This window comes from Grampus griseus (genome assembly GCF_964374135.1).
Source record: "Grampus griseus genome assembly, chromosome: 11".
Lineage (NCBI taxonomy): Eukaryota > Metazoa > Chordata > Mammalia > Artiodactyla > Delphinidae > Grampus > Grampus griseus.
The window spans coordinates 85484083-85508659 of NC_139005.1; the positions used below are offsets into that span (position 1 = coordinate 85484083).

At 48.3% G+C, this 24577-nt stretch overlaps 2 protein-coding genes across 3 annotated transcripts in view; one reads left to right on the forward strand and one right to left on the reverse strand.

Annotated features, from left to right (window-relative positions):
* The window catches only part of CHST11 (carbohydrate sulfotransferase 11), a gene marked incomplete at both ends in the record, with an annotated part of 282926 nt that overhangs the window by 133457 nt on the left and 124892 nt on the right, over positions 1 to 24577 (forward strand). For both annotated transcript variants that reach the window (XM_082665747.1, XM_082665748.1), the window contains one exon: positions 44 to 129. In XM_082665747.1, the coding sequence (XP_082521873.1) occupies positions 44 to 129 (86 nt within the window). The remainder of the gene's footprint in view (positions 1 to 43; positions 130 to 24577) is intronic.
* Positions 9103 to 9654, reverse strand: LOC309829360 (cytochrome b-c1 complex subunit 10-like; the record flags this gene model as incomplete). Its single annotated transcript, XM_082665216.1, has 2 exons — positions 9103 to 9285; positions 9646 to 9654. The coding sequence occupies 2 exons, from the start codon at positions 9652 to 9654 to the stop codon at positions 9103 to 9105; spliced, it is 192 nt and encodes a 63-aa protein (XP_082521342.1).

The following is a 24577-nucleotide window of genomic DNA, read 5'->3' on the forward strand; positions in this document are numbered from 1 at the left end:
GTTTGTTGCTTATTTCTGATGAGCCTTCACTCTCTCTCCTCAGTCATGCGGAGGAGCCCCTTCGGTGTGGACATCTGCTGCCGGAAGGGGTCCCGAAGCCCCCTGCAGGAACTCTACAACCCGACCCAGGTAAGCCCTGGAAACGTCCTTGCTTCTCAGCTTGGTCTCCATGTGTCAATTTTTTGGGGGGCGGAGAGGGATTGAAAAACGCCCAAATTCTGGTCTTTGGGGATTTGAAACTTCCCTCCACTGCCTGGCAGTTTCCCTTCAGTGGTTGCTTTCTTGGTTACCCTCTTGCTCTAGAATGGCTCTGAAATTCTAGTGAGAGGTATTTAGTGAGAGGGACAGCTTGGTAGAGTGCGGGGCAGAGCTTTCAGACCTGCCCAGGTTTGGGATCCCTGAGAGCCAGACAGTTGCAGGTGCCAGGAAGGGGACTCTGAAGTTGCAGAGCCTGCCAGGCTGTGCAGTCTCCCCCGTGGCACCCCCAAAGAAGGCTCACATGGGGGTGAACTCAACACCCAGCTCCCATATCTGGTTATTAGAGCCCAACAATGTCCCCAAGAGTTGCACCTCACTGCGTCAGTTTGACAGGACTCCCTTGGGTGGGGAGACTTTTTGCTTAAGTGACCGTCACAGTAAGTTGGACTTGATTATGAAAAGAGTTCCTCTCTGAGCAAAATAAGCTCCAACCAAGGTAAAGTGCCCTCCGTGGAGAGCTAGGAGCAAAGGGAGGAGGCCTGGTTGCCACGGTGATAGCCTTGTTGGTGTGTGTCGGTCTTGACGTGGAGACTCCAAGGCTGGTCCTTTTGCGGGAATATGAATTAGCTTGTGATGCCAAGAACTGGTGAATGAACAACTAGTGGCCCATTAGCTGACTTTGACAGCTGGGGAGAAAGGGGGGAAAATGTACTGCTTTGGCTGTAATCCTTGAACTTTATTTTGTATCAAATTCTTGATTTAGTATTTCTGGGGACCAAGGTGCTTGTTAGAGGAAGAAACTGCTTGGTTCCCCAAAAGTGATGAATTCCCAGAAGTCTTGCAAAGGGATGAGCCTGAGAACTTTCTGATTCCACATCTCTATCCTGTCTTTCACCTGTACTCCCGTCTGGAAAAATGGACTCCTGAATTTGTGCAGAATGGGTGGCCTAACCATGTTAGTTCACTCCCCTATCCACCCACCACTTTGGAGCTCAGTGTGATGGGGCCAGATTCGCCAGGTAATTGCAAACTCAGATTGCCTGAGGCCTCCTTTACTGGGTTCTCTAGTGACGCAGCAGGGAATTTGTATTTTGTTTTGGTTTTGTTTTTTTTAATTTTTATTGAAGTATAGTTGATTTACAATGTTGTGTTAGTTTGAGGAATACCGTATAGTGATTCAGTTATACATATATATATATATTCTTTTTTTAACATTCTCTTCCATTATAGATTATTACAAGATATCAAGTGTAGTTCCCTGTGCTATATACAGTAGTTCCCTGTTGGTTGTTTTGTATTTGGGTTTTGTTTTGTGCCCAAATATCTGATTATGACAGGCTAGTCTCCCAGCCTGTTCACACATTGGTCTTAGGGAAGAGGATTTCTGGTAAGCCATGTTGAAAACAACACATGCTATTGAGATGCAAAGCATCCTTCTCTTTTAGTTGACATCCTCTGTTCTCAGATCATTTTCTACGTCAAAACCAAACCACTGAAGTGCTCCTTCTTTCCTGAGGAAATTTTATGGGCAGCATGTGGGTGTCACGGGAGGAGCTATTTCTGAAGTAGATGCCCCTGTGGACAGGAAGTTCATGGACTGTGTCTGCGCCTGTCACTACTGTGTCCCTGTAGTGGGTGGCCCCAAATATCTGTGACTGAAAGAATGAAAGTCCAGGTTTAAATTCCTCCTTCACCTCCAGCTGGTAGTGCAACCTTGCATACATGATGAGTCCGCTATAGGAGTCAGCTTTCCCATCTCTCTGGAACGTTGGGAGGATGAAATAATGCTGATGTGTCAGGGGTTATGTAAACATGATCCGTCATCACCACGGTCATGAGAATGGCTTCACTCGTGGAAACCTTGATTTTAAGAGTCAGACCTGGGTTCGAAGCCTGGTCTCCTCATTTATCAGCTGTGTGAATGAGCACAAGACATGTAACCCCTCAGAGACGGCCTTTCTCCTTTATAACACGGTGCTGACAATTCCTGCCTTGCAGCCTTCCATGAGAAGGTGTGCCTCGCTCAGTGCCTTTTATGGAGTTTGCTCATTCCCAGATTCATTCATGCATTCACTCATCCATTTCTTCACACACTCTTACGAGCGCCCACTGTGTGTAGCACAGTGCCAGGCACTGGCCACAGAAGGGTGAGCAAGGGGCTGTGTGTGGTTAGCCTTCCGTGTCTGGTTCTCCTCGTTATCCCAGAGCTGGCTTGAGTGGGTTATCTGGTGAGGGGGACCCTGCTTGGTCCATTTGTAAACCCATCAGAGGAGAGAGAACCTTCCTGGGTAGAGCTCATCCCTTCCATCCGGTGATGTTGGGTTCAGATGCTCACTTAGAAGCCTAGGACCCGGGAGGGAAGATGGGGCTGGAGAGGCAGCTCAGGGAGCCAGTTGTGAGAGCCTAGGTGGGTGAGTCATCAGCCTCCATCAGGCACTCGTGGGCAAGCTGTCTGGCCCTTTTTGCTGGTAGCCAGGAAAATGTCCCTGCAGGAGGATCTCCCTGTTTCCTCGGGATGTTGTCCCGGGATGTTTTTTCTTAGGCTGGTTTCCTTTACAAGCTGCAATTATATTCTCCTCCCATGCACGTTCCGTCGGTGGCGCTTCTCAGAGAAACCGTCTTGGTGACCTTTGGGGCTGCCGTGGGCCGGGGAGCTCAGAGGAGAGAAGGGCGCAGGAGCTTCTGTTGAGTGGAGTAGGGTTTTGTGTCCCGGAGACATTAGCAAACACTGCATCCGTTGGGGCTTGGTTGTGGTTTCTCGTGTTCCCCTACCAGCCGAGCTGTGGAAGCCGCTAAGCCTGGACTGATGTTATCACAGAGGCAGATGACAAGCCCTGTAATTGCTAGAAACTGAACTGCTCCCGGAGGTGCCGTTTCCCCATTTTATGTTGGTTGGTGATTTGCGTTCGATATATAATGGTGAAAATAGGAACTGTTTATTTTAGACGATAAGAAAACCAACATAACGGCGGGAAGCACCATCTTAGTTAGCAGGTACTGGTACTGTAGGCCAGATGCTATCTAGATGCCTACAGACATCTCGTGGGGTGCTGGTATTAAGCCCCGCGCTAGCTAGTGCACCCCCACTTTAGGTATGGAAGAACAGGCTGAGGAGCTTGTCACACAGCTTGTAAGAAGCAGAGGAAAGATTCAAATCCAGGACGGACTCCAGATGCATTTATCTCCATGCTGTATTCACTGTCACCAGCAAAGTTCTCTTGGCAGGAATTACCCCATACAAAAAAAAAAAAGAGAGAGGAAAAAAAAATCTTATCCAGATTTTCACTGGACAAAGTCTTAAAAGCTCCCTTAGGAAAATTGGCTCTAATCCGATTTTAGTGTCCAAGGTTTTCTTATTTTAGTGCCTCACAAACCCCTAACCATTAAAACAACAATTGGTGAAAAAAAAGTTTGTAGTTGATATTCTTAGAAAAACTGCACTGTGATGTCTTATAATTTTCCTGGTTCTCTGCTGTCTTCCTGGCCCCAAAATAAAACGTAATTGCTGATCAGATCAGCTGGCGTCAAGTCACCGAAAGTTCAGGAGCTGCCAGCTGCATATTTGTGGGCCGAGCACATCTGTGGGCCGCCCGGCTCAGCTCAGACTGCAGGGCAGAGCTATGCCGTCAGCCATTAACAGGGCATAATTGCGCCTAAAATGCCAGCGAGGGTGAGACAGCTTGTCCTGCCTCGCCCACCTCCCGGTCCTCTCGTGGGTTCCCTGAAGTCTTCCCAGCATCACTCATGTGGTTCAGCCCTGCCCCGCCTGGTTCTTTCTTTAGCGTTTATACTTGCTCTGTGATTACCACGTTCTGAGAATACAGATACTCAGCCCAGGGGCTGACCAGGAACTCCTAAGTGCTGAGTCTAGGAGGTCTTCACTCATGCACCAGTGGCGTGCGGGCCTTCCTAGGGGCCTCTGAGGACCAGTCAATATAATATTTTGACCAGTCAACATTTTATTATAATAATAAAATTGGATCTTTATTGGTGCAATCTTCAATGTGTTAAAAGTAAATTTACTTCTCCATAAGGTAGGCTCGAGGAGGAAGGATGGAGAGAGGGAGAGAAGGGAGGTAGGAAGGAAAGAAGGAAGGGAGAAAGAAAGGAAGAGAGTTACTGTTCATTGAATGTATAATACACATCAGTGACTCTTCTAGGTGTTTTCCACATGTATCTAATGGAATCTTCACAACAGTCCTAAAATCTGATAGCCCCATTTTTCAGATAAGTTAACTGAAGCCCGGAAGGACTGAGCAATTTGCCAGGGTCCCACAGTCCCTAAACGGTAGTGCCGGGTCTATCTGACCTGGCGAGATAGTGGGAGGGAAAGAGCCTTTCCCGTTATCTTTCCCAGGGGGAAAAATGCTCCCTTGAGGTTCTTTTTCATGGTGACTCAAGCTGAGATCTGGGACATGTTCCGGATAGTTGTAAAATTCCCAAAGACAGGGGCCAAGGCTCATGGAGTGGTATGGAATGCACAGTAGATGTCCAATAAACAATTGCAGATTTTTTTTTTTTCACTGAACATGGTATTTTTGGAGGGGCCTTTGTCTCCTGGCTGGAGCCAGACTAAGCAGGAGTCACCCCCAAGAACTCTGCTGTAGGATAGCATAGCTTGGTGACATTTGGAAGTTGGGATCTTTGATTAAAGTTTTAGATTGAAAAAAGCTTGAATTGTCCAAGGGAGGGTGGGAAACTCTTCTAGCTCCAACCTAAATAGTTTTCTGAGCAAGGCTTGCCAAGATTCGTTTTGTCTACAGATGCTCATAGGATAAACAGAGGAAAAAGACGTGGGGAAGAGAGGCGTGTAGGTAAGAGAACATGACAAGTGCTGTGTGATCGAAGCATTCTGAAAGGTTATGGGAGAATCAGGAGTGAGCAGTTAACCCTTTGAGGCACAGGGCACAGTGCGAGGCTTTCTAGAGGAGATGGCATTTGAGCCGGGCCTCTGAGGACACATCAGACTTCACCGGACAGAGAAGAGGGAACAGCCTCCCGGAGCAAAGGAACAGCAGGAGTGAGGTGCACAGGTGGGACGGTCCATGGCACATTCAGAGAATGGCGAGGGGTTTATAGCTGGCGTGAAAGAGCATGTTGGAAGCTGATTGGAGAGAAGGCAGGAGAGGCAGGTTGGTACCAGCTGGATAAGGCTCATCCGCCCTTCTGGAGGGTTTAGTCTTCAGCCACCGGCAGGTTGGTGGTCCCAGGGAGCCCCCTGGAGATGGTGTGCACCTTACAAACCAGCTGCTCCTTCTCACTTGGCCACTTGTTAACTCCGGGGCCTCTCTAAGGAGGTCTGGCCCCTCCTGGCCGCAACCTCCTCACCTGTAACATGCAGGGGCTGGACTGGACCCGTGCTTCTCAACACCTGCTGCACTTAGGAGCTTTGAAAAAATGACCAATGCCCAGACCCCCAGAAATTCTGATTTTATTTGTTGGTCTGGGATAGGGCTGGGGTGTCAGTATTTTTCAGATTCCCTAGGTGATTCTGATGGGCACCCAGAGCTCAGAAGCACTGGGTTGGAGATTCTGTAAGGGACCCTCCAGTTTTAAAATCTTCGATTCTTTGATTGTTGCATAACCCATAACATGAAAAGCAACTCAAAGCATGTGCATGGAGGTTGCTCGCTATCTTTTCTACTGTCTTTGTATATGAAGGCCCGTGTAAATTATTTGTACTCGGCCTCATCCACGAGGACACGGAGACCACGTTCCTTCCTGTGCTGCTCGGGACAGAAGGTTGTTGTGTCAACGCCCTGAGTGTTGGAGACTCGTTCTGTGAACAAACCCAAAAAGCGGAGCCCTAGGGCAGAATGTTGGGTGGAGCCCTGTGTAAACGAAACTTGAGCCACTTAGCTCTCGATCCCATAAGAAGGAGAACCTAGACTTGTTCCAAGCCAGACATCAGGTGGGCGCTTCTGAAGGATCAGCTTCAGTCTCACAAATAAGCATGAAAGGGAGAAAGGGCTCTCTGCCTTGAGAATCGTTCAGGAAGAACAATGCTGAATGGCCGTGTCCACTGGGGAAGGCAAGAGAGAGCAGACATTGTACAGCCCCCAACTCTGGTCAATTAATCCCTTCATTACCAACCACCTGGTAAATGACGAGTCCCTCTAATTATCTTGCATTGACCCAACAGCTGTCTACCAGCCAAAGAGGGATTAATTGATTTAGTTGTGGACCGGCTCCTTATGCAAAGATATTACTTACTGTCAGCCTAGCAGAACGGCAGCTGGCTGGCAAAGATGAAATATTACATCAGCTTGATCTTACATACAGCACTTGGGAGAATGCTTCATTATTAATTGCAAATTACAATAGATGAGCAGAGTCCATTGCAAAACCCGGGGACAATGGGCCGCCTTTTCCACTGTGGCCAGTGGCTTCATTATTCTTGAACCAGGGAAGGCGCCCTGGTCGGATTTCCAGTCAAGCCTGGACAGATGGCGAATCTAGAGTCGGATGCAGTTCGGGTCGAAAGAGGTGATTGGATGCTGGAAGGAGGGGCGGGATCCCAGCCCAGGTGTATGACGTGGGGCAATTACTTAACCTCTGGAAGCCTCGGTTTCCTTATCTGTAAATTAGGAGCATGATACCAGTCTTGCAGGTTTGTGAGATTTAAAACCGTGTATGAAAAGCACCTAGGATGGTGCCCAGGGCAGAGTTGGTGATAGTCAGTAGCCGTCAGTGATCTGGGTTGAGTTAGGTCACCTGGGACTTCCCTTAGGGGGTCTGGGACCATGCTTGGTCCCTGTCCTGCAGGCTCAGACGTTTGGCAGGGGTGCACTTGGAATAATAATAATAAGATTATTTTGTTGAATAATAATAAAATAGATGATTTCCTCTTGCCTGGAAGCTACTAGCTAGCTATTCATCACGAGCACTACCTACAAATTTTGATTTATGTTATGTCTGGTAGACTCAGTTATAGGGAAGCTTGCTGGGCTGATTTTTAAGGCTATGAGTGCGTGTGTGTGTGTGTGTGTGTGTGTGTGTGTGTGTGTGTGTGTGTACACTCAACCCACATCCTGGAAAATGGGCAGATACAGCTGTTAAGTTTTAAAGGTCTCCTGTGGTTGTGTCTGTCCTACCCACAGCACGTAGCTAAGTGGCCTCATTAAGAGCTGTTAAATAAGACCATCTCTGGGCCGTGTTAATGCGAGGCCATTGATTTCGTCGATTGGTCCACGTTTCATTCAGGCTGTTTTTATAGGCAGTTGTTCTGTTTCTGGAAGCCTAATTTGACCCAGTATATTCAAATCTGGTTAGCTCGGTGCTCTAATGGGGTTTTTCTGTGTCAGGCTGTGTGGATATAATCTGGCATATTTCAGTGAGAGGAGGGCATTCGAGTGACAAAACAACCTCAGCAATTTCCAAATGGTAACACAGCTGTAAAGTCTGCCATCTTTGGAAAGTTATTTCCTAAATTACCCTCAATTATAAGAGGTCTCTACATAATTTGATTTTTCTGTAAATTATACAACTCAGGGAGCTTCTCGGCCAACTGGATTTTAACCTTGTTGGAATGCATAGAGCTGAGACAAAGCCCTGGCTTGCTCTCAAATTCTCTGTAGGAAAGACGGTGTCAGGGGATGGGGTGGGGTGGGCATCAGCTTCCCCCCATCCGGCCTCCCTCTTGACCTGCAGGTCTGGTGGGGAGCAGGGTTTCCACCCTGCCTCCACCACGAATTACTGTGAACTCGGGGGCCAACAGCTGAACCTTTTCAAACCCTTCAGACCTTGTTTATAAAGTAGGAATAAAGTACTAACTGTTCAGTTATTAAGGATTAAATTAGAATATATATAGCAAGTTCCGGGCATGTGGCAAGCTGCTCAGTCGATGCTGTTTTTTAAAATTCATATTAGCTCAGATGAAAACTCCTCCAGGAAGCTCCCCCTGATTCCCCCCGCGCCCCTTCAAACTCAGGTTAAATGTCCTTCTAGAATGGTGCTGCCTACTCACAATGTAATGTGACTTGTATATGTTATTCGAAATTTTCCAGCAGCTACATTTTAAAAAGTAGAACAAAAACCAGGTGAAATTCATTTTAATGATATACTTTATTTAACCCAGTATAACCAAAGTATGATCATTGCTACATGTAATCGATAAAAATATTAAGATATTTTACACTCTTTGTACTGAGTCTTTGAAGTCCTGTGTATTTGACACAGCACATCTCACTTTGGGCTGGCCATATGTCCCATGCTCAATGGCCACACATGGCTGGTGACAGTCATACTGGACAGTGCAAGTCTATCCTCACCCCCATGCCCATGTTCCCCTCGTTCGTGACACTTATCTTATGTGTTTGAGATGATCTAAGTAGGCTTTGAGCCTCTTGAGGGCAAGGTCTGCGTCATTCATCTCGGTATCCTGTGGCCACTCCAGCCAGCCACAGAAAAGGAGCTCAGTAGGTGCTTGGCACTGAGCGAATCGCCTGTCCCTGGGCCTTGAGCAAGCCCGGTGTGTGGAGGTCATGCTGAGGAGGCGACCAGGGCTTCGTGCCCCCAGAGACGCCGAGGCAGCCAACCGTCAAGGCGGGAGGCTTGCTGGGGCCCAGTAGGTCCTTGGTCTGAAGAGGACATCTCCACTCCAGGCTGAGGCCTGACGTTTCTCCAAAAAAACATCCTTCCAAAAGTCCAAGTGCAAGGACCATGGAAGGGCTGACCCTTAGAAAGACACTGGTCATTTCACCTCAACTTAGGTTTTGTTTGTTAGTTTTTCAGAGAGAGGTTTAATGCTGTGTGCGTTCACACACCAAAGCTGTTTTCACAAACGTAGAAAGTCTAACTGTGTGTTTCCTCCAGGTCCATCCCAAGAGCATGGGCTGTTTCACATGTGGATGGAAGTAGGCAGCACCACCAGATTCCAGAGGCGGCTGAGGGGCGTCGGTTTCATTAATTGTCCTTCTTAAACTTGCCGTTGTTGTAGGGCACCCAGTCCAGAATCAGCTGCCAGCCGGTGGCCCCCACCAGTCCCACGGCGCCCGTGGCACCCCACACGCCCACCGTGGGAATCCAGATTTTGGCCAGCTCGCGGTAGCGACGGCCCAGGAACCTGCTCAGCGTCACAGTGCTGTCCTAACGTCTCAGCTTCGGTTTTATAAGATTCTGTCTTGAGACTGGCGTGTGACAGTGTGGGGAGCGTGGAGAGAACAGGTACAGGGAATTGGATGCTTGAAAGAGCTGGAGAAAGTGAGTCATAGACTCAGAAGGAATGGGGGGGAGGGTCGGGGAGGGGACTGCTTAATCCAGACCTCGCCCTTCCTCAGTACATAGCCCACATTCAGCCCTGTTTCCTTCTTCCCTTCCCTCCTCCCTCCTTCCCTCCTTCTTCCAGAGCAGATGGCACAAGTAGGAACCCAGTAAAAATGCATTGAATGAAATGGGACTGAAATTGCTGGATGCCGTCTTTCCTTCCCTCCCTTATTATATACCTACCGTATTCATTTCCTACGGCTGCCGTTAACAGAGGACCACAAACTGGGTGGCTTAAACCACGAGAATGTATCGTTTCCCATTTCTGGGAGCTGCAGGTCCGAGATCAAGGTGTCGGCAGGGCTGGTTCCTTTGAGAGCCCGAGGAAGAATCTGACATGCCCCTTATCTAGCTCCTGGCAGGTTGCTGCTGTCCTTTGGCTTTCTTTGCTCGTAGAAGCATCGCCCCAGTCTCTGCCTTTGTTTTCATATGACGTTCTCCCTGTGTGCGTCTGTGTCCAAATCTCTCTGTTTTATAAGGACTCCAAACGCAGTGGATCAGGGCCCGCCTGCTCTAATAGGAGTTCATCTTTAGTCTATAGTGACCCTCTTTCCAAATAAGGTCACCTGCTGAGGTACCAGGGCTAGGATTTCAACACATGGATTGGGCGGGGGAGGGGTGGCGCAGTGCAACCAGTGACACCTGCTGTGTGTATAATGCTGGGCTAGATGCTGGGGCGCTTAAGACAAGGAAGTCCTCGCCCTCTATTAGTTCATACTCTAGCGGGCAACTCAGGCCAGGAAACTGACCATCACAAAACAAAGTGCTATTTGAGTTTGGTACTCGATGCTAGAGGAGCGTAGATGGACCAGGAAGTTAGACGAGGCGTGCGCACGTGGGAGTGTGTGCACCGTCTGTGCTCCTGTGTTTGTGTAGCCTTTGTCACCCCGCTTGAGCAAAGACACAGGAGAGGTGACACACAGAGGACCATCTGGTCCTGCCCTCCCCCGCATAAACACCAGCTAAGGGGAGAGGACGTCCTGACTCTCAGGGAACTGGAGCACCGTCCCTCCTGGGCGGGCACCCCATCCATGCCCCTCTGGTGATGACCGGCACCCCAGGGATGCGTGAAAACCGGTTTGACAGTAGCTCCTGACTTCTAGAAAAGTCTGCAGCTCCAACGTCTCCAGCTGATAGTCTGCTGTTCAGTATCTACATGACCGTGCCGGAGGACACTGCCAGGTTGGCCCTGCTCCAGCCTTGGCGGGTGCAGAGCTGCTCTGGAAGGAAGCTGGAACATGCCACAGGGGTGGGACGCCCAGGCAGACTCCGCTGCTGCCTAAAATGGCCTGTTGCAATGTTTCCTCCCCTTTGTCTTCTGTCAGGGGTTGAAAGCCACAGAATGGCCAGCATACAGTTCTGGCAGTCATTTGGACTCTTGGAGAAACCGCTCTGCCTGTCTGTTCCATCTCCAGCCTGTGCCCCACAGGATGTCCACAGATACGTCCACAGCTGTAACGGCATCTCGCCAGTGCAGGGCTTGGCTGTGGAGAGCTCGGCCAGCTCATTGCTTGCTTGGATCCAGGCCTCACATCCTGTCCCGGTATTTGGGGAAAAGTTCTGAGAGAAAGGGGCATGTCTGAGGCCCTCCCTAGCCGTGGTTAAGAGCACGGGCCTTAGAACCAGCTGGAACCCCAGAGCCACCGCCTGCCAGCTGTGACTTGGGGAAGCTTCTTACCTTCTCTGTGCCTCAGGTTTTTCACCTGTAAAATGAGGATAATACATTACTAGCATCTACCTCGTAGGGTTCTTGTGAGGATTAAATTTGAATCCACAGAATGAGGCCGACATAGGTGTTCGCTGTTTGCTGTTATTGTTGTTCAGGGACAAAAGCCAGAAAGGAGGAAATGATGCTGGGGACACATGAGCAAGTTGAAGCTCAGATCACTTGGAAGGCAGGGCTCCGTGAACTGGCTCATCTTCTACCTGTTAAAAGGGAACTCCACCTTCTAGAGCAGAGGGTCTCTGTTTTGGCTGCACTTCAGAATCAAAAAAGGAAATTTAAAGCATCCACACATTCAACCCACTAAATCAGAATTTCTGGGGTGTCGGTACTTTTTTAAAAGCTCCCAGTTGATTCCAGTGTGCAACCCAGTTTGAGAACCACTTGCTCTGGCTTTTTCCTACTTAAAGACAGGTCCGGGGACCACCAGCCTTGGCATCACGTAGGAGCTTGTTAGAAACGCCTTGGCTCCCACCCCAGCCTGCTGAATGGAAACCTGCCTTTTAACAGGGTCCCAGGTGGTCTGCAGCAGTGTTCACTGGAGAGGGCTCCTGAGAGAACAGTCCGCTCCCTGGGGGCTTCTAGAAGAAGCAGCTGTCCATGTATTAGATGACCAAGGACAGGTGGTACAGAGTCTGCATGGATTGCAGAGACAGAGGTCCCTACCTTTCGTGGAGCCTGGCACGCTGTTGCTTTCTGGAAACTTAGAAAACAGATGCTATGTTTGTGCTGCATGGGGTGCTTGTCAGGGGCAGGGAGCTTCAGTCCCACGGTGGGCTAGGTGGATGGGCAGCCTCTCGGGTCCTCTGGGTGCCCTGAATGTTCATAACTGGCTCAACTTGGAGGAAGAAAACGTGACTTTGAACGGGGGCCCTGGAAGCGAAGGCCACTGTGATGCCTTTAAAAGGCCTCATCCCTTCTGGGTGCTGAGTTCCTGGGGTGAAGGGGAGCTGAGTGAGGAGCTGAGCTGGGCTGCCTTGGTGGCCGCAGTCTGAGTTTGTTCTCCTCGCGGTTTGGGCTGTTCCTGACCACACTTTGTCAGGAAACAGGAAGGAGGCACCCAAGGTCGACCCTCCATGCTCCCCCACCCCACTCCAGCCTTTACCTCCAAATGACATCTTTAGGTGTCACCCTCTCCCAATCCCATCCCCCACCCCAATCCCATCCCCCCACTGCCTCTACATGCCAGGCGCAGCAGATCTCAAGCAGTGAAGTTTAACGGGAAGAGAAGGGAATTCAGAGCCCGAAGTCCTAAGTTTAAATTTCTGCCTCTTTCTGCTTGATCTTGGTCAAGTATCTCAGAGTGGAAAATAATTTATTTAATTTTAGCTGAAGAGGCCACATAGTATAGCAGTTAAAACTGGGGTTCTTGGAATCAGGCTTCCTGGGTTCAAATCCATACTCCCTGGCAGAGTAACCGTGGCTCATTTTCCTAATCTCTGGGTACCTCAGTTTCTTTATCTGTAAAATGGGGAGAACAGCAGTCCCTACCTCTTTGGCTTGTTATGAAGATTTAATGAGTTGGTTTGTGTCGAGTGCCTAGAACAGTAGCTGGAGGCACAGGGTCAAGTACGTTAGTAAATGTTCTTTTTTTACCTTTACATTTGCATATTTAAAACTTTCCACTGTTCTTTTCAAAAAAAAATTGTAATCACAGTTTGGGTTCTAGTAACTGACTTTTAAGAGAAGCGTCTCTTGCCCAGTGACGTTTATAGTTCCTCACATTCAAACAACCTGTTGTTGCTTTTCAAGTGCAGCAGCCCCCATTTTACAGGTGGGGAAACTGAGGCACAGAGCGGCCTACTGGCTTTTAAAGTAACACGTGCAGGGTCATCCGATCCAGTCAGGGAGCTGCAGAGCCACAAGTCAGCCTGTTGTTCTTGGGACCAGGCCACCTCTGCCAGCTCAGCTGGCGTAGAGATTCGTTGACTACATGGGTGACCCAAACGCATTTGATTCTCAATTCATTGGTCCTTAAAGTAGTGATGGAACCCCCTCCTCCCCGTGAGAACTTGTAAATAGGCCGGTTCCTGCCTGCCTTTGGTAGGTGGTGACCACGGTGCTCCAGGCACACCTGGGTGAAGGATGCTGCTTGGTCCTGGGGCCCCTTCTATCCCAGCGGGCAGGATGCGGTGAAGGGGAGCAAGGATGATGGGGCACCCTGTGCTGGCCACTTCTCTCCTGGCTTCTCAGTTTCTCCCAGAAACTCACTCACCCCTCATGAGTCAGACAGAGCATCTTTAAACCAGGAACAGGATTGCTCAGGCCAGAGTTGGTACCTGAAATAGGCAAGTTACAGGAAGTTCTTCTGAGGGTTTAAGAGTTGGAAGATTGCTTCTTTGAGTTCTTCTCTGCCTAGGCACAGTGACCATCTGTAATTGTCTCCTCCATTCATTCTTGTCAGGAGTGGCCTGTTTGCGTTCATCCCCCCGGGTCTGTGTTACGAGCCCCATGGAGACACTGTTTGGCGGCCTCTTGCCATCCTCTTGCCAGAACCCTGACCAAGAATCAGTGTTCAAACAGGAATCAGGATGATTCCAGGTCTCTTTCCTAATTAGCAGGAAGCACAGAGCCAGTGAAAGCAAACAGGCAGCTTGGTAAGGCCAGGGTAGGGGCTGCCCATTTGGGGAAGGGTTGGCCACACTGATTGGTAGATCCCCTGGGCTTCTGTTGTGTCAGTTGATTCCACAGCCTGGCACAGACCATGGCAGTAGTTGGCAGAGGGAATTATAGGCAGGGGTTAACTCATCCCCAGACCCCTTGATCACTAAGAGTAAAGAAGTAGATAGACTCACACTAAGCCCTTAGTTTTTGCAGATGGAACATTCTGGGTTCGACTTTTCAAGAGCAGCCTGGAAGTCCATTAACAAGGGACACTTGTAATCTTTCAGAGGAACAAATTTGAATCGGAGGAAGCCAGCCCCTCAGCTCACCAGTGAGCCCAGCCATCCCCTGAGCACAGCAGCTTTGTAATTCTGTAATCATCATTCCCAAAGAACCTTCATTCTAGGACTGGTGGAGCCACTTGAAAATTTCATCTCATTTGGTAGGGAAATTGCATGCTAACATGACATTTAGAAATGAGGAGGCTGTCTTGGGACCTGTCCCTCAAACGTGTTTTGTCACCACATAGACTGGCTCACAAATGGTACCCCCGCTTTCTCCCACATGCTACATTGGGTCTCTCTCATTCATAGGATGGTTAATCTCAGTTTAGCCTCTGGGCCTTGGCTCTCAGTAGGTTTTCTTTCATTTTACAGGATAGACAAGCTGGTGCCTGAAAAGAAATGTGACTTTTGAAAGGAATTAGCAGATACTACGGGAGTTCAGAGGCGGCTGATACCCAGTTATTCACGCTCATGAGGGAAAGGGGTTGAATGAGAAATAGAAATCCACATGTAATCTCCAGACCTCGCGTTAATCAATGGCCTTCTCTTCCACGACGCCTTTAACCTTCTTGGGCTGATTCGTGGCTCTCTTCAGAACTGAGATCCTGAGTGATCAGCACAAAAGAAATAATTTACCAACCCCTTTCTTTTTTTTTTTTTTTTTTGCGGTACGCGGGCCTCTCACTGTCGTGGCCTCTCCCGTTGCGGAGCACAGGCTCCGGACGCGCAGGCTCAGCGACCACGGCTCACGGGCCCAGCCACTCCGCGGCATGTGGGATCTTCCCGGACCGGGGCACGAACCCGTGTCCCCTGCATCGGCAGGTGGACTCTCAACCACTGCGCCACCAGGGAAGCCCACCAACCCCTTTCTTAATGAGCATCTAGAGGAACTGAAATTCTTTTTTTTTTTAATGTATTATTATTACTGTTTTTGTTATTCACTCAGAGTAAAGTGTCGTTTTTCTTGAGCAAGTGGCAAAATGAGCTTCTTCTGTGGGTTGGTTTGTTCATTGCTGTCTTATCGGAGACCAGCATATAACACAGTGATTTTCTTTTTTGCTAAAAAGAAAAAAAATTATTGGGATTCAGGCCTAGATCGCATTGAAATAAAAACCAGGAGCCAGGAGAAGGAGGGTAAATTGCAATTGATAATTGAGTCTCCTTCCCCAGGATTTTAGGGTGTAACTCAATCTGAGGGGAAGGAATGATAAGTATCTTGTTGAGATAAAGCCTGGCCAAAAACAGCCCCTGGCAATTGCTACCATTTGTTATCTGATTAATGCACAAGGTACAGTCTTTCTTGAGCCTAAGAAACCCAGCTTGTCTATATCGGTTGCGGTTGCGCTGTTGTTCCAGTTGAACTTGCGAAATAGCAATGTCCAAACCCACTGCAAACCTTGGGAGGTGGTGGTGCTTCTGATCTCAAGCTCTATGCAGTAGGATCCTGGGGAATCCCGCAGACCACAGCCACCAGTTTGGGGGCACCTTACTCAAGGCCTAGGGAAAGGATCCATTTGGGGAGTAAAAGCCAAGCCTGACTCAGAGGTGAAGTGTGCAGCCAGAGCTGCTCCACCCACTTACGGGAAGCAGAGCAACATCTGTTCTTCCTCTCTGGTACTGTCCTTGCCCTTGCCCTTGACCCAGGGTCCTTTAAAACCCAAGGCCTGTAGTCACTTGCCTCCTAAACTGTGGTAGGCAGCACGGCCCCACAGAAGATGTCCACATTCCAATCCCTGGAACCTGTGGCTGTGTTACCTTACAGGGCAGAAGGGACTTTGCTGGTGTGGTTAAGTGAAGGATTTTCAGATGGGAAGATTATCCTAGATTAGCTGGGTGAGTCCAGGGTAATCACAAGAGTGGTAAGAGGATCCAGAGACAGAGTGGCAGATGGAGATGGGATGCTGATAGAGGCAGAGGTCAGGGTGCTGTGAGGATGGGGCTCCCAGCCAAGGAATGCAAGTGGCCTGCAGAAGCTGGGAAAGGCACGAAAATGGACTCTCCCTTAGAGCCTCTGGGGAAAACTGTCAACACCTTAACTCTAGGACCTGTGACCTCCAGAACTGTAAGAGAATACACTGGTGTTGTCTTAAGCCACGGGTTTTGTGGTGATTGTTACCACAGCAATAGGAAACTAACACAAAAGCTCCCGCCTACGTCCAGGGTCCGAGGGAAACCTGGGAGACGCTGATGTCAGGAAAGCAGAATCTAGCAGCAGTAGTGTGAGTGTGGAAAGTGGCAGTAACGATGATGAAGGTGCTGTGATGCTGCCCTCTTCAGAGATTGTTTTGAGCGTAAAGCGAGGTACCATGAAAATGCCCAATAAATCTAAGTTGTGAACCAGCAGCCCTGATTGGCTGAGGCATTGGCTCATCATAGCTCATGGCCCTTCAGGGACAGGCCAAGAAGGTAGAGCCCAGATCCTTTCACTTGTAAGCATCTCTTTTATGACCGTACATACCACCTGAAATTCACATCAGAGCACATTTGTGTTGATGGGTTCCCATAGGTGGGAGTTACTACCACTGTGTTTAGTCAATATATTAAAAAAAAAAACTGAATACATATTGGGAGCTTGTGTTGTATTTGTCACGATTTTCCTTCACAATTATATAATACTTCCAGTGTTCTCTAAGTACCTTCACAGGGGCTAGCTTCACTGAAACTCACGATTCTTTGAGGGTCGGCAGGGTAGGTATCATCTCCCGTGTTGTAGATGCCAAGAGAAGGAAGCTCCGAAGGCAAGCTCTTAATACACGACTGAGATGAGGCTAAACTTGAACATTTAGCCCAGAGAGGGGAGCGGATCATGCTGGTTAAGAGCAGACAGTCCTGCCAGTCAGTAGCTGGGTGACCTTAGGCAAGTTACTTGACCTCCCTGCGCTTCAGTTTCCTATCTGTCAGTATAGGGATGATCCTCGTACATACCTCATAGGTTTGTTGTGAGGTCTAAGTGATCATAAAGCCATAAAATGCTTAGAGTAATGCCAGGCACACAGTAGGGTGTGTGATTGTGTCTCAACGGCCACAGCACCAGCTACACAACCATAGCCAGAGTCAGCCGACCGCATATTTCAGTGCTGTTTCCGTGACTGCCCGCATACTGCAAGCCAAAAGCATCCCAAACCATCCCATTCTGCTTGAACATTCCAAAGTGCTCAATTAAGTTGGTGCCTTAAGCTCTAGACCAGAGGTCCACGAACGTTTTCCAGACAGTCAGAATTTTAGGTCTCTGTTGCAGTGACTCAGCTCTGCCCTTGTAGTCTGAACACAGCTGTTGACAACATGTAAATGAATGGACACGGCTGGATTTGGGCCACAGGCGACCTCTGCTTTAGACAATGCTGAGAGCCAGAAATCCCAAATTCAAGTCCCAGCCTTCCCACCGTACAAGGGCATTCTGTAGCAAGTCATGAAGACTCCAGGACTCAGATCCTTCACCTCTAAAAATAGGAAGCACAGTGGTGATTCTTTCAGGAGAAGCGTGAGCCGACGAGAGCGTTTGTGAACTGTAGAGGACTGAGCCTCATTTGGTTGTCAGTATTTTGTTGCTGATGTACAGTTGTGGTCCAGGCCACCTGTGGCGGATGAAGCATGCACGTGCACTTGGTAGAAAATGTTGGGTGTTGGCGGACCAGCTCTCCGGTCTGCAAATGCATGATGAAATCAGGAAAGGGCTATTTGATTTCAATTACATTCATCTTTTGGGATATGAGAGTAGCACCAGCCTCTCAAAGCCTCCCTTTCCTGCCATGAGAGATTTCTCAAGAAACAATGCTTTCATTTTAGCCCCAATTGATCTCCATTCTGGAAATTGCAAATGAGCAAAATGACCGTGATGAATGGGGGCTCGGGAGAAACACAAGGCTCCGCTCAGTGTCTCAGGCTGGAGAAGGGAAGCCTGGAGGCTTTATCGGGGGAAGATGGGTGGCAAGTGAATTGCCGAGCTGAATTACAGGACGGTTGGTGAATAAATGCACTGTGCTGAGCAACGATGTGTCTCATTAAGATGCCCTCAGTTCGGGCCCCAATACTACGGGAATTGTCAGAGCGATTATGTGCAAACCTCAGTTTTGAGGTTGGAAAAGCGGTCAGCGCATAATTGGCAGGAGAGGAAAAAGAAGGGAGAGGGTTCGAAACAATAGGTATGAAATGGCTGTTGCAGCAGAGACGACAGGGATGTAAAGAGGCACGTTGATCACTCAAGACTCAGTGTGTGTGGTCTCAGGGTCACACTTGGGCCACGTGGACCATGCATTTGGTGCCCTTAACAGGCCTTCTGGGAATCAAAGCGGTTTGCTCTGTAGAAAGTTTCAAGTGCACTGGGGACACGTTTATTGAATGAATGAATGACTGGTGCTGGCCACATGATTGTCAAATAAGTGAGTGAAGGAGGGAAGGAATGAATGAACAAATTTATAAACCAATACTTCACATAAAATGAAATGATAATAGTACCTACCATTGTATGACTGGTGGGAGAATTAAATGGGAGAATGCATCTGAACCTGCAGCACAGTGCCTGGCAGTAGCAGGCACTCAGTTTCAGCTGGTTCTGTTGGTATGTTTCCGGACAGCCATAAAAAGATGCCACAGACTGGGTGGCTTCAACAACAGACATTTATTTCTCAGTTCTGGAAGTCCAAGGTTAAGGTGCAGGCAAGGTTGATGTCTGGTGAGGTCTCTCTTCCTGCCATGCAGACAGCCACCTACGTGCTATGTCCTCATGGGGCCTCTTCTCAGAGAGATCTCTGGGGTCTCTTCCTCTTCTTCTAAGGACACCAATCCTGTTGGATTAGGGTCCCACCCTTATGACCTCATTTAAAATTAATTATCTCCTTAAAAGCCCTGTCTCCAATTATAGTCCCGCTGGGTGGGGGGAGTTAGGGCTTCAACATATGAATCTAGGGAGGGCACAGTTCTATAACACTCGGTAAAGAATCAAACCTTGCTTTTAAAAGCCTAACCTTGTCACTAAGCAGCTACACTGGAATAATCTTTTCCTGGGGAGAGAAATTGGAAATGTCCCAATGTTCTGGAAAATTGGGTGGATTTCCCACAGCGTACGTCCTTCCACATGGGGGTGTCTGTCTCGTGCTCTTCAAAGACCCCAGCAGTCATCCTTTTACTCCCCACTGTTAGACAAATGGGCAGCTCACTCATGCTTTTTTTTTTTTTCTTAAAAAAAGCGAAATACCTGACCCTCTCTAAGGCTTCTGTAAAACACGTGCTCTGGGAGAGGAAGTCGACCTCGTGAACCCACTATTCTGTGTTAGAGAGAGCGCTAACTAGATCTCATTTCTTTTTCTATTTTCGTTTTTGTCTCCAAATCTGCCTGGAAGACAGCGAAAGCTCATTAATTTGAACCCTGCTCATTTAGAATATGTTACATTTCCTCCAAGTTCACCGTGAAGTAGGAATTTGTGAAGCAAATTAATTGTGTGAACATAATTAGAAAAGAGGAGTCGTGTAGAGCTGGGAGGTACCTGGAGGTGATCCAGTCCTTTTTCCCTTGGTGGCTTTTTCTTTTCAGATGAAGGAATTGAGGCCCAGCAGGCAGACCTGGCTCCTCCAAGCTCACACAGTGGGACTGTTTCCCTTCCTTTAGGACCCCAGCCTAATTCACGGAGTCTTGTTTGTTTGTGAAAGACACAGGCGCTTTACCACTATGGGTTCCTTTTACTATATGGATTTCACATATTAAAAGTACATTTAAAAAAATATTCTGCATTTCAAGTTTTCCACTAATTATGACTGGCCTTCTCCCAAGTTAGCTTGAGCTATTTTGGTGAGGTTTTATAGTTATTTAATAAGAAAAGGCTTTTTAAGAACCTCGTAAAACCTTCTGTACCATTCATTCTAACCAACACTCCCTCTTACAATTATGTCACTAACAACTTCTTTTTAAAGGGCCAGAACTTTTGTCTATTCATGTTAACCTTAAAAGCAGCATTCACCGAACCCCTGAGAAACAAGAAGTGTAATACTTCATAGGATTGGGGCAGAGCAAGTGAAATAATGCACGTGAAAGGGTTCTGTATGTTTGGGAAGCATGTACAAATGCTTTATGTTTTCCTTTATTGCCGTCTCTGGTCTGGGCAGCGCCCCAAAGAATGGTCGAAATACGTTTGTGGATGTAAAGGCGGAATTTCTGTGGAGATTCCCCAGGGACTGGGCTGTTTTTCCGTGGGATTTAAACAAATAAATGACATGCCTATTTATTAACTTAAATCAAACTGTAACTGCCACAAGGCCTGGAATGTTCTCACCAGCACATCAGCACGTCCTCTCCCTGGAGTCAGACCAATTAGGGCACCAGACAGCAATCAACAGCTTATTTAGTGAGCCCAGGTTCAGAGTACCGGCGAGGTGGACAAAATTACAATGTGTTCCTTAGCCTTGGGACTTGAGGAATTCTCTGCACAGCCGTGGTCAACAAGAGTGGGGCACTCCCCGTATTTGGGGGAGCTTCTGAATCTCTCCTTCTTGGGTATTTAATGCGTCTTTAAGTCCATTTTGGGGATTGTGGAAGATGAAGGGTTATTCCCTTATTCGTAAGGCCAGTTCTGTGCTTGGTAGGATGATGAGGGTGATGGTGGTGATGATGATATAGCGGCGGTGGTGGTGGTCATAGCAGCAGTAGTAGTTGTTGTTAACATTTCTTGCACACTCACTCTGTGTGCCAGGCACTGTTCTGGTGCTTTGCACACATTATTTGAATCATCACAACCCTGGAATGTAGAAAGTCGGTTTGACAGATGATGATGACAAGGCTCAGAGAGGTTAAGAACTTGCCTTAGGTCACACAGCTGGCAGGTGACAGCAATGAGAAGTTAACCCTGGCCGTCTTGTGCCCTTTCACTGCCTCCTGGCGTAGTGCTCTGTCTCCACCTGCCAAGGCTCTTAACGAGTCCCAGGACACACGCTGCTCCCGTACAGTGACTCAGAGGCCCGGGAGCAGTGTGTGTCAGGGCCCCGACATTAAGCCTGAGGTCAGGAGACAGCAGTTCTCTTGCTTAATCCCAAATGTCCTGTTTCTCCTGTGTTTCCTTTAGGGGGCCTTATCTTCAGTTGACAAGCGCTGACAGGTGGCCCCTCACCTCACGGAGCCCACTGACCACACGAGCCTAGACTGTCTCTTTAGGGTTCAGATTTTCGCATTCAAGAAAAGACAAAGGGCAAAAGATTTCTGTTTTCAGCTGCCAGGGTCCCAGCGTGGGCCTCTCAAAGCTTGCTGAATTTGGAAGCATTTCTGGTTTCCTTCTCAGAAAGCAGTAATTTGACTTTGGGCCACCGGTGCTCAGTGAAATGAGCCTGTTATCAAGGGTAATGTGGTGTTGAGTTCCTCTGACGGAAGAGGGTCAGCACCAGATATAATGAGTAGCACCGTTTCAGCTGAGCTGGCTTCTCCCTCCCTCTTCAGCCTCATCTTGGGCCCCTCGTTCCCTTCCCATCATTACAGGACCTGGTTCAGTTCCTCTGTTGCACTTGTTTCCCGTGCCAGCAGGCCTTTGTACATGCTGTTCCCACTGCCTAGGAAGCTTTCTCCTCTCCTCACCTCGACTTGGTTAACTCCTGCTCGGCCCTAGGACCTGTTACGTGTTCCCCTAGCTCCTTTACTTCTCCTTTTGAGCCCTTTACCTATTGTAATTATTTTATTTTATTTTTGTCACTTAAGTGCTGTCTTCCCCATTGGATGCTAAGGTCCGTGCTGGCTGCCTCTGTGCCTGCTTTATGGCTAACGTAGCTCCTGAAACATGGTGGCCACTGGGTAGATGGGGTGAGAATGGGGTGCCCCAAGCTTCAAAAAGAGCTGGGTCTTCTGGTCACTCTATACAGTAACTCCTTTTCCATCCATCCGAGATCCCAGGTCTAGAATGGCCAATAGAAAAGGGGTTAAGATGAGAACTCTAGACCCAGGCTGTCCGGGTTTGTATCCCAGCCTTGCCTCTTACTAGCTATATTTTTCTATTGCCGTGTAACAAATTACCACAAAGTTAGCATTTTATAGCAACTCACATTTATTATCCCAGTTTCCATGGTACAGGAGTCTGGGCAGGCTCAGCTGGATGCTGTGCTCAGGGTCTCACCAGGCTGCAATCCAGGTGTTGGCCAGGGCTACAGTCCATGTGAGGGTCAGGTCCCCTTCCAAGCTCTCGTGGTTTTTGGCAGAATTCATTTTCTTTTAGCTGTAGAAATCACAGCAGCTTTGTTTTTCTAGGCCAGCAGGAGAGTCTCTCTGAGTTTAGAGAAAGTCTAAGCCTTCTTTAGAATGCTCAAAGAGGATGGGGCCTGATAAGGTCAGGCCCATCCAGCATCACTTCCTTTTAGATTAACACATAGTCAACTGATTAAGGACCTTAACATCTGCAAAATCCCTTTGCCTTGTAATGTAACATAATCATGGAAGTGATATCGTATTCCCAGGTCCTTTCTGTGCTCAAGGGGAGAGGATTATACAGGGCATCTATATCGGGGGGCCAGAAATCACAGGGACCATCTTAGAACTCTATTAGTCTAGCTGTGTGGCCTTGAGTAGGTTGCTTAACCTCTCTGTGCCACTCTTGCATCATCTATCAAGTAGGAATAATGGTAGCACCCACTTCATAGGGCTTGTTATGAAGATTAAATGAGTTAATTTATGTTAAATGCTTAAAGCGATTCCTGGCAGGTGGTGAGTATTCAGTAAATGTTAGCCGTTACAGCCGTAAAGATGACGATAATCCCCAACCAAGCCAGTGGGATCCAAGGTTAAAAATCCAACCCACCAACTGGCTGGAAAATGAAACCTGAGCAGCCAGGCCGAAGGGGAAAGAAGAGACTGGAGACTGTCAATGAGCTTGGTAAATAGGCCATGCTAAAATGAAAGCTGACAGCTTCCATGCCACGGGGCGAACATGGGTGAAGCAGATGGAAAGCTATATCAAATTACTAAAGCAAATTGGATATAAGTGGGTGCACGTGCCCCCCATTTTAGTTCCTTTCATTAAAGCATCTCTTCTCAAGACAAAGAGTAATGCTATCTCTCCAGAAAGCTTAAAATCCCTTACATCAGGAATTTAAAAAAAAATTTTTTTTTGAATTTGTTATAATATTGCTTCTGTTTTATGTTTTGGTTTTTTTCTTTTTTTTTGGCTGTGAGGCATGTGGGATCTTAGCTCCCCGACCAGGGATCGAACATGCACCCCCTGCATTGGAAGGTGAAGTCTTAACCCCTGGAGCACCAGGGAAGTCCCTACATCAGGCATTTAATCAAGGCTGACACCCCGAATGTGAATAGATGAACATAACTGGATATTTGGGCAACTTTTGTAAGCAGCTGCACCCCCAAATTTAGGTTTGACCTAAAGGAAGGCTTTCTCCTGAAACAGGATCCCAGTTGGTTCAGTTTAAAAATAAGGGTCCCTCGTCACCCTGGTGAGACCTACCACCACGTGAACCGGTATTGTGAGATGGGGCGGGAGGGAGGCTGCTGCTCTGTGATGCATGCGTTTTGCTGGGTAGCGTTAAGAATTGATTTGTTGCTCCGTCTGGGATGCTGTTAACCAAATGTGGGCAGACGCAGCGAGGTGAGTCAATGAAACAAGTTCACGGTGGCATATTTATGCATAGCGGCGGGCAGGGAGAGGAAGACGACGCAGCATCTGTCCATGGAAGGAAGTCACTTCATTGAAATCCCTCTCAGTTGGATCACCCAGGGCAAGTCATTCACTCTCTTTAGATCGTGTACTTTACATCTGATAATTCAACTCAAGTACTATTGACGGTGGTGGTGGACACCTCTGGCACTCTGCCCACACCCCCTCGCATCCCCTTATGGTTTCCGGGCACCCATCCTGCAGCTTCTACATGCTTTGTTTGTTTCTTTTTTTAAAAAAAAAATTATTTATTTATTTATTTTTGGCTGTGCTGGGTCTTCGTTGCTGCGCGTGGACTTTCTCTAGTTGCATCGAGTGGGGTCTACTCTTTGTTGCTGTGAGCGGGCTTCTCATTGCGGTGGCTTCTCTTGTTGCGAAGCACGGGCTCTAGGCGCGTTGGCTTCAGTAGTTGTGGCACATGGGCTCAGTAGTTGTGGCTCGTGGGCTCTAAAGCTCAGGCTCAGTAGCTGTGGCTTGTGTGCTTACTTGCTCCACGGCATGTGGGATCTTCCCGGACCAGGGCTCGAACCTGTGTCCCCTGCATTGGCAGGCGGATTCTTAACCACTGTGCCACCAGGGAAGTCCCTACATGCTTTGTTTCTAATGGCTGCACCTGCGACTTGCTTCTGAGGCGGCATTTGGGCTCCTGGAGTTTCTTCTTCCTATGCACAGAGACAGGGAAGAATCCAGGATTTCCCTCTTCCTGGGCAGCCCTTAGCCCGGCTCCATCATCCCAAGGTGGGACAAACTCAGAAGAGTGAAGTTATGCTCCTGAGGTCCCCATGGGATCCAGTTGAAGACTGGCATTAAGCCTGAAATTACATCCTTGCTGGGCTTCTTCACTCCCCTATCCTACTCCCAGGACCAGC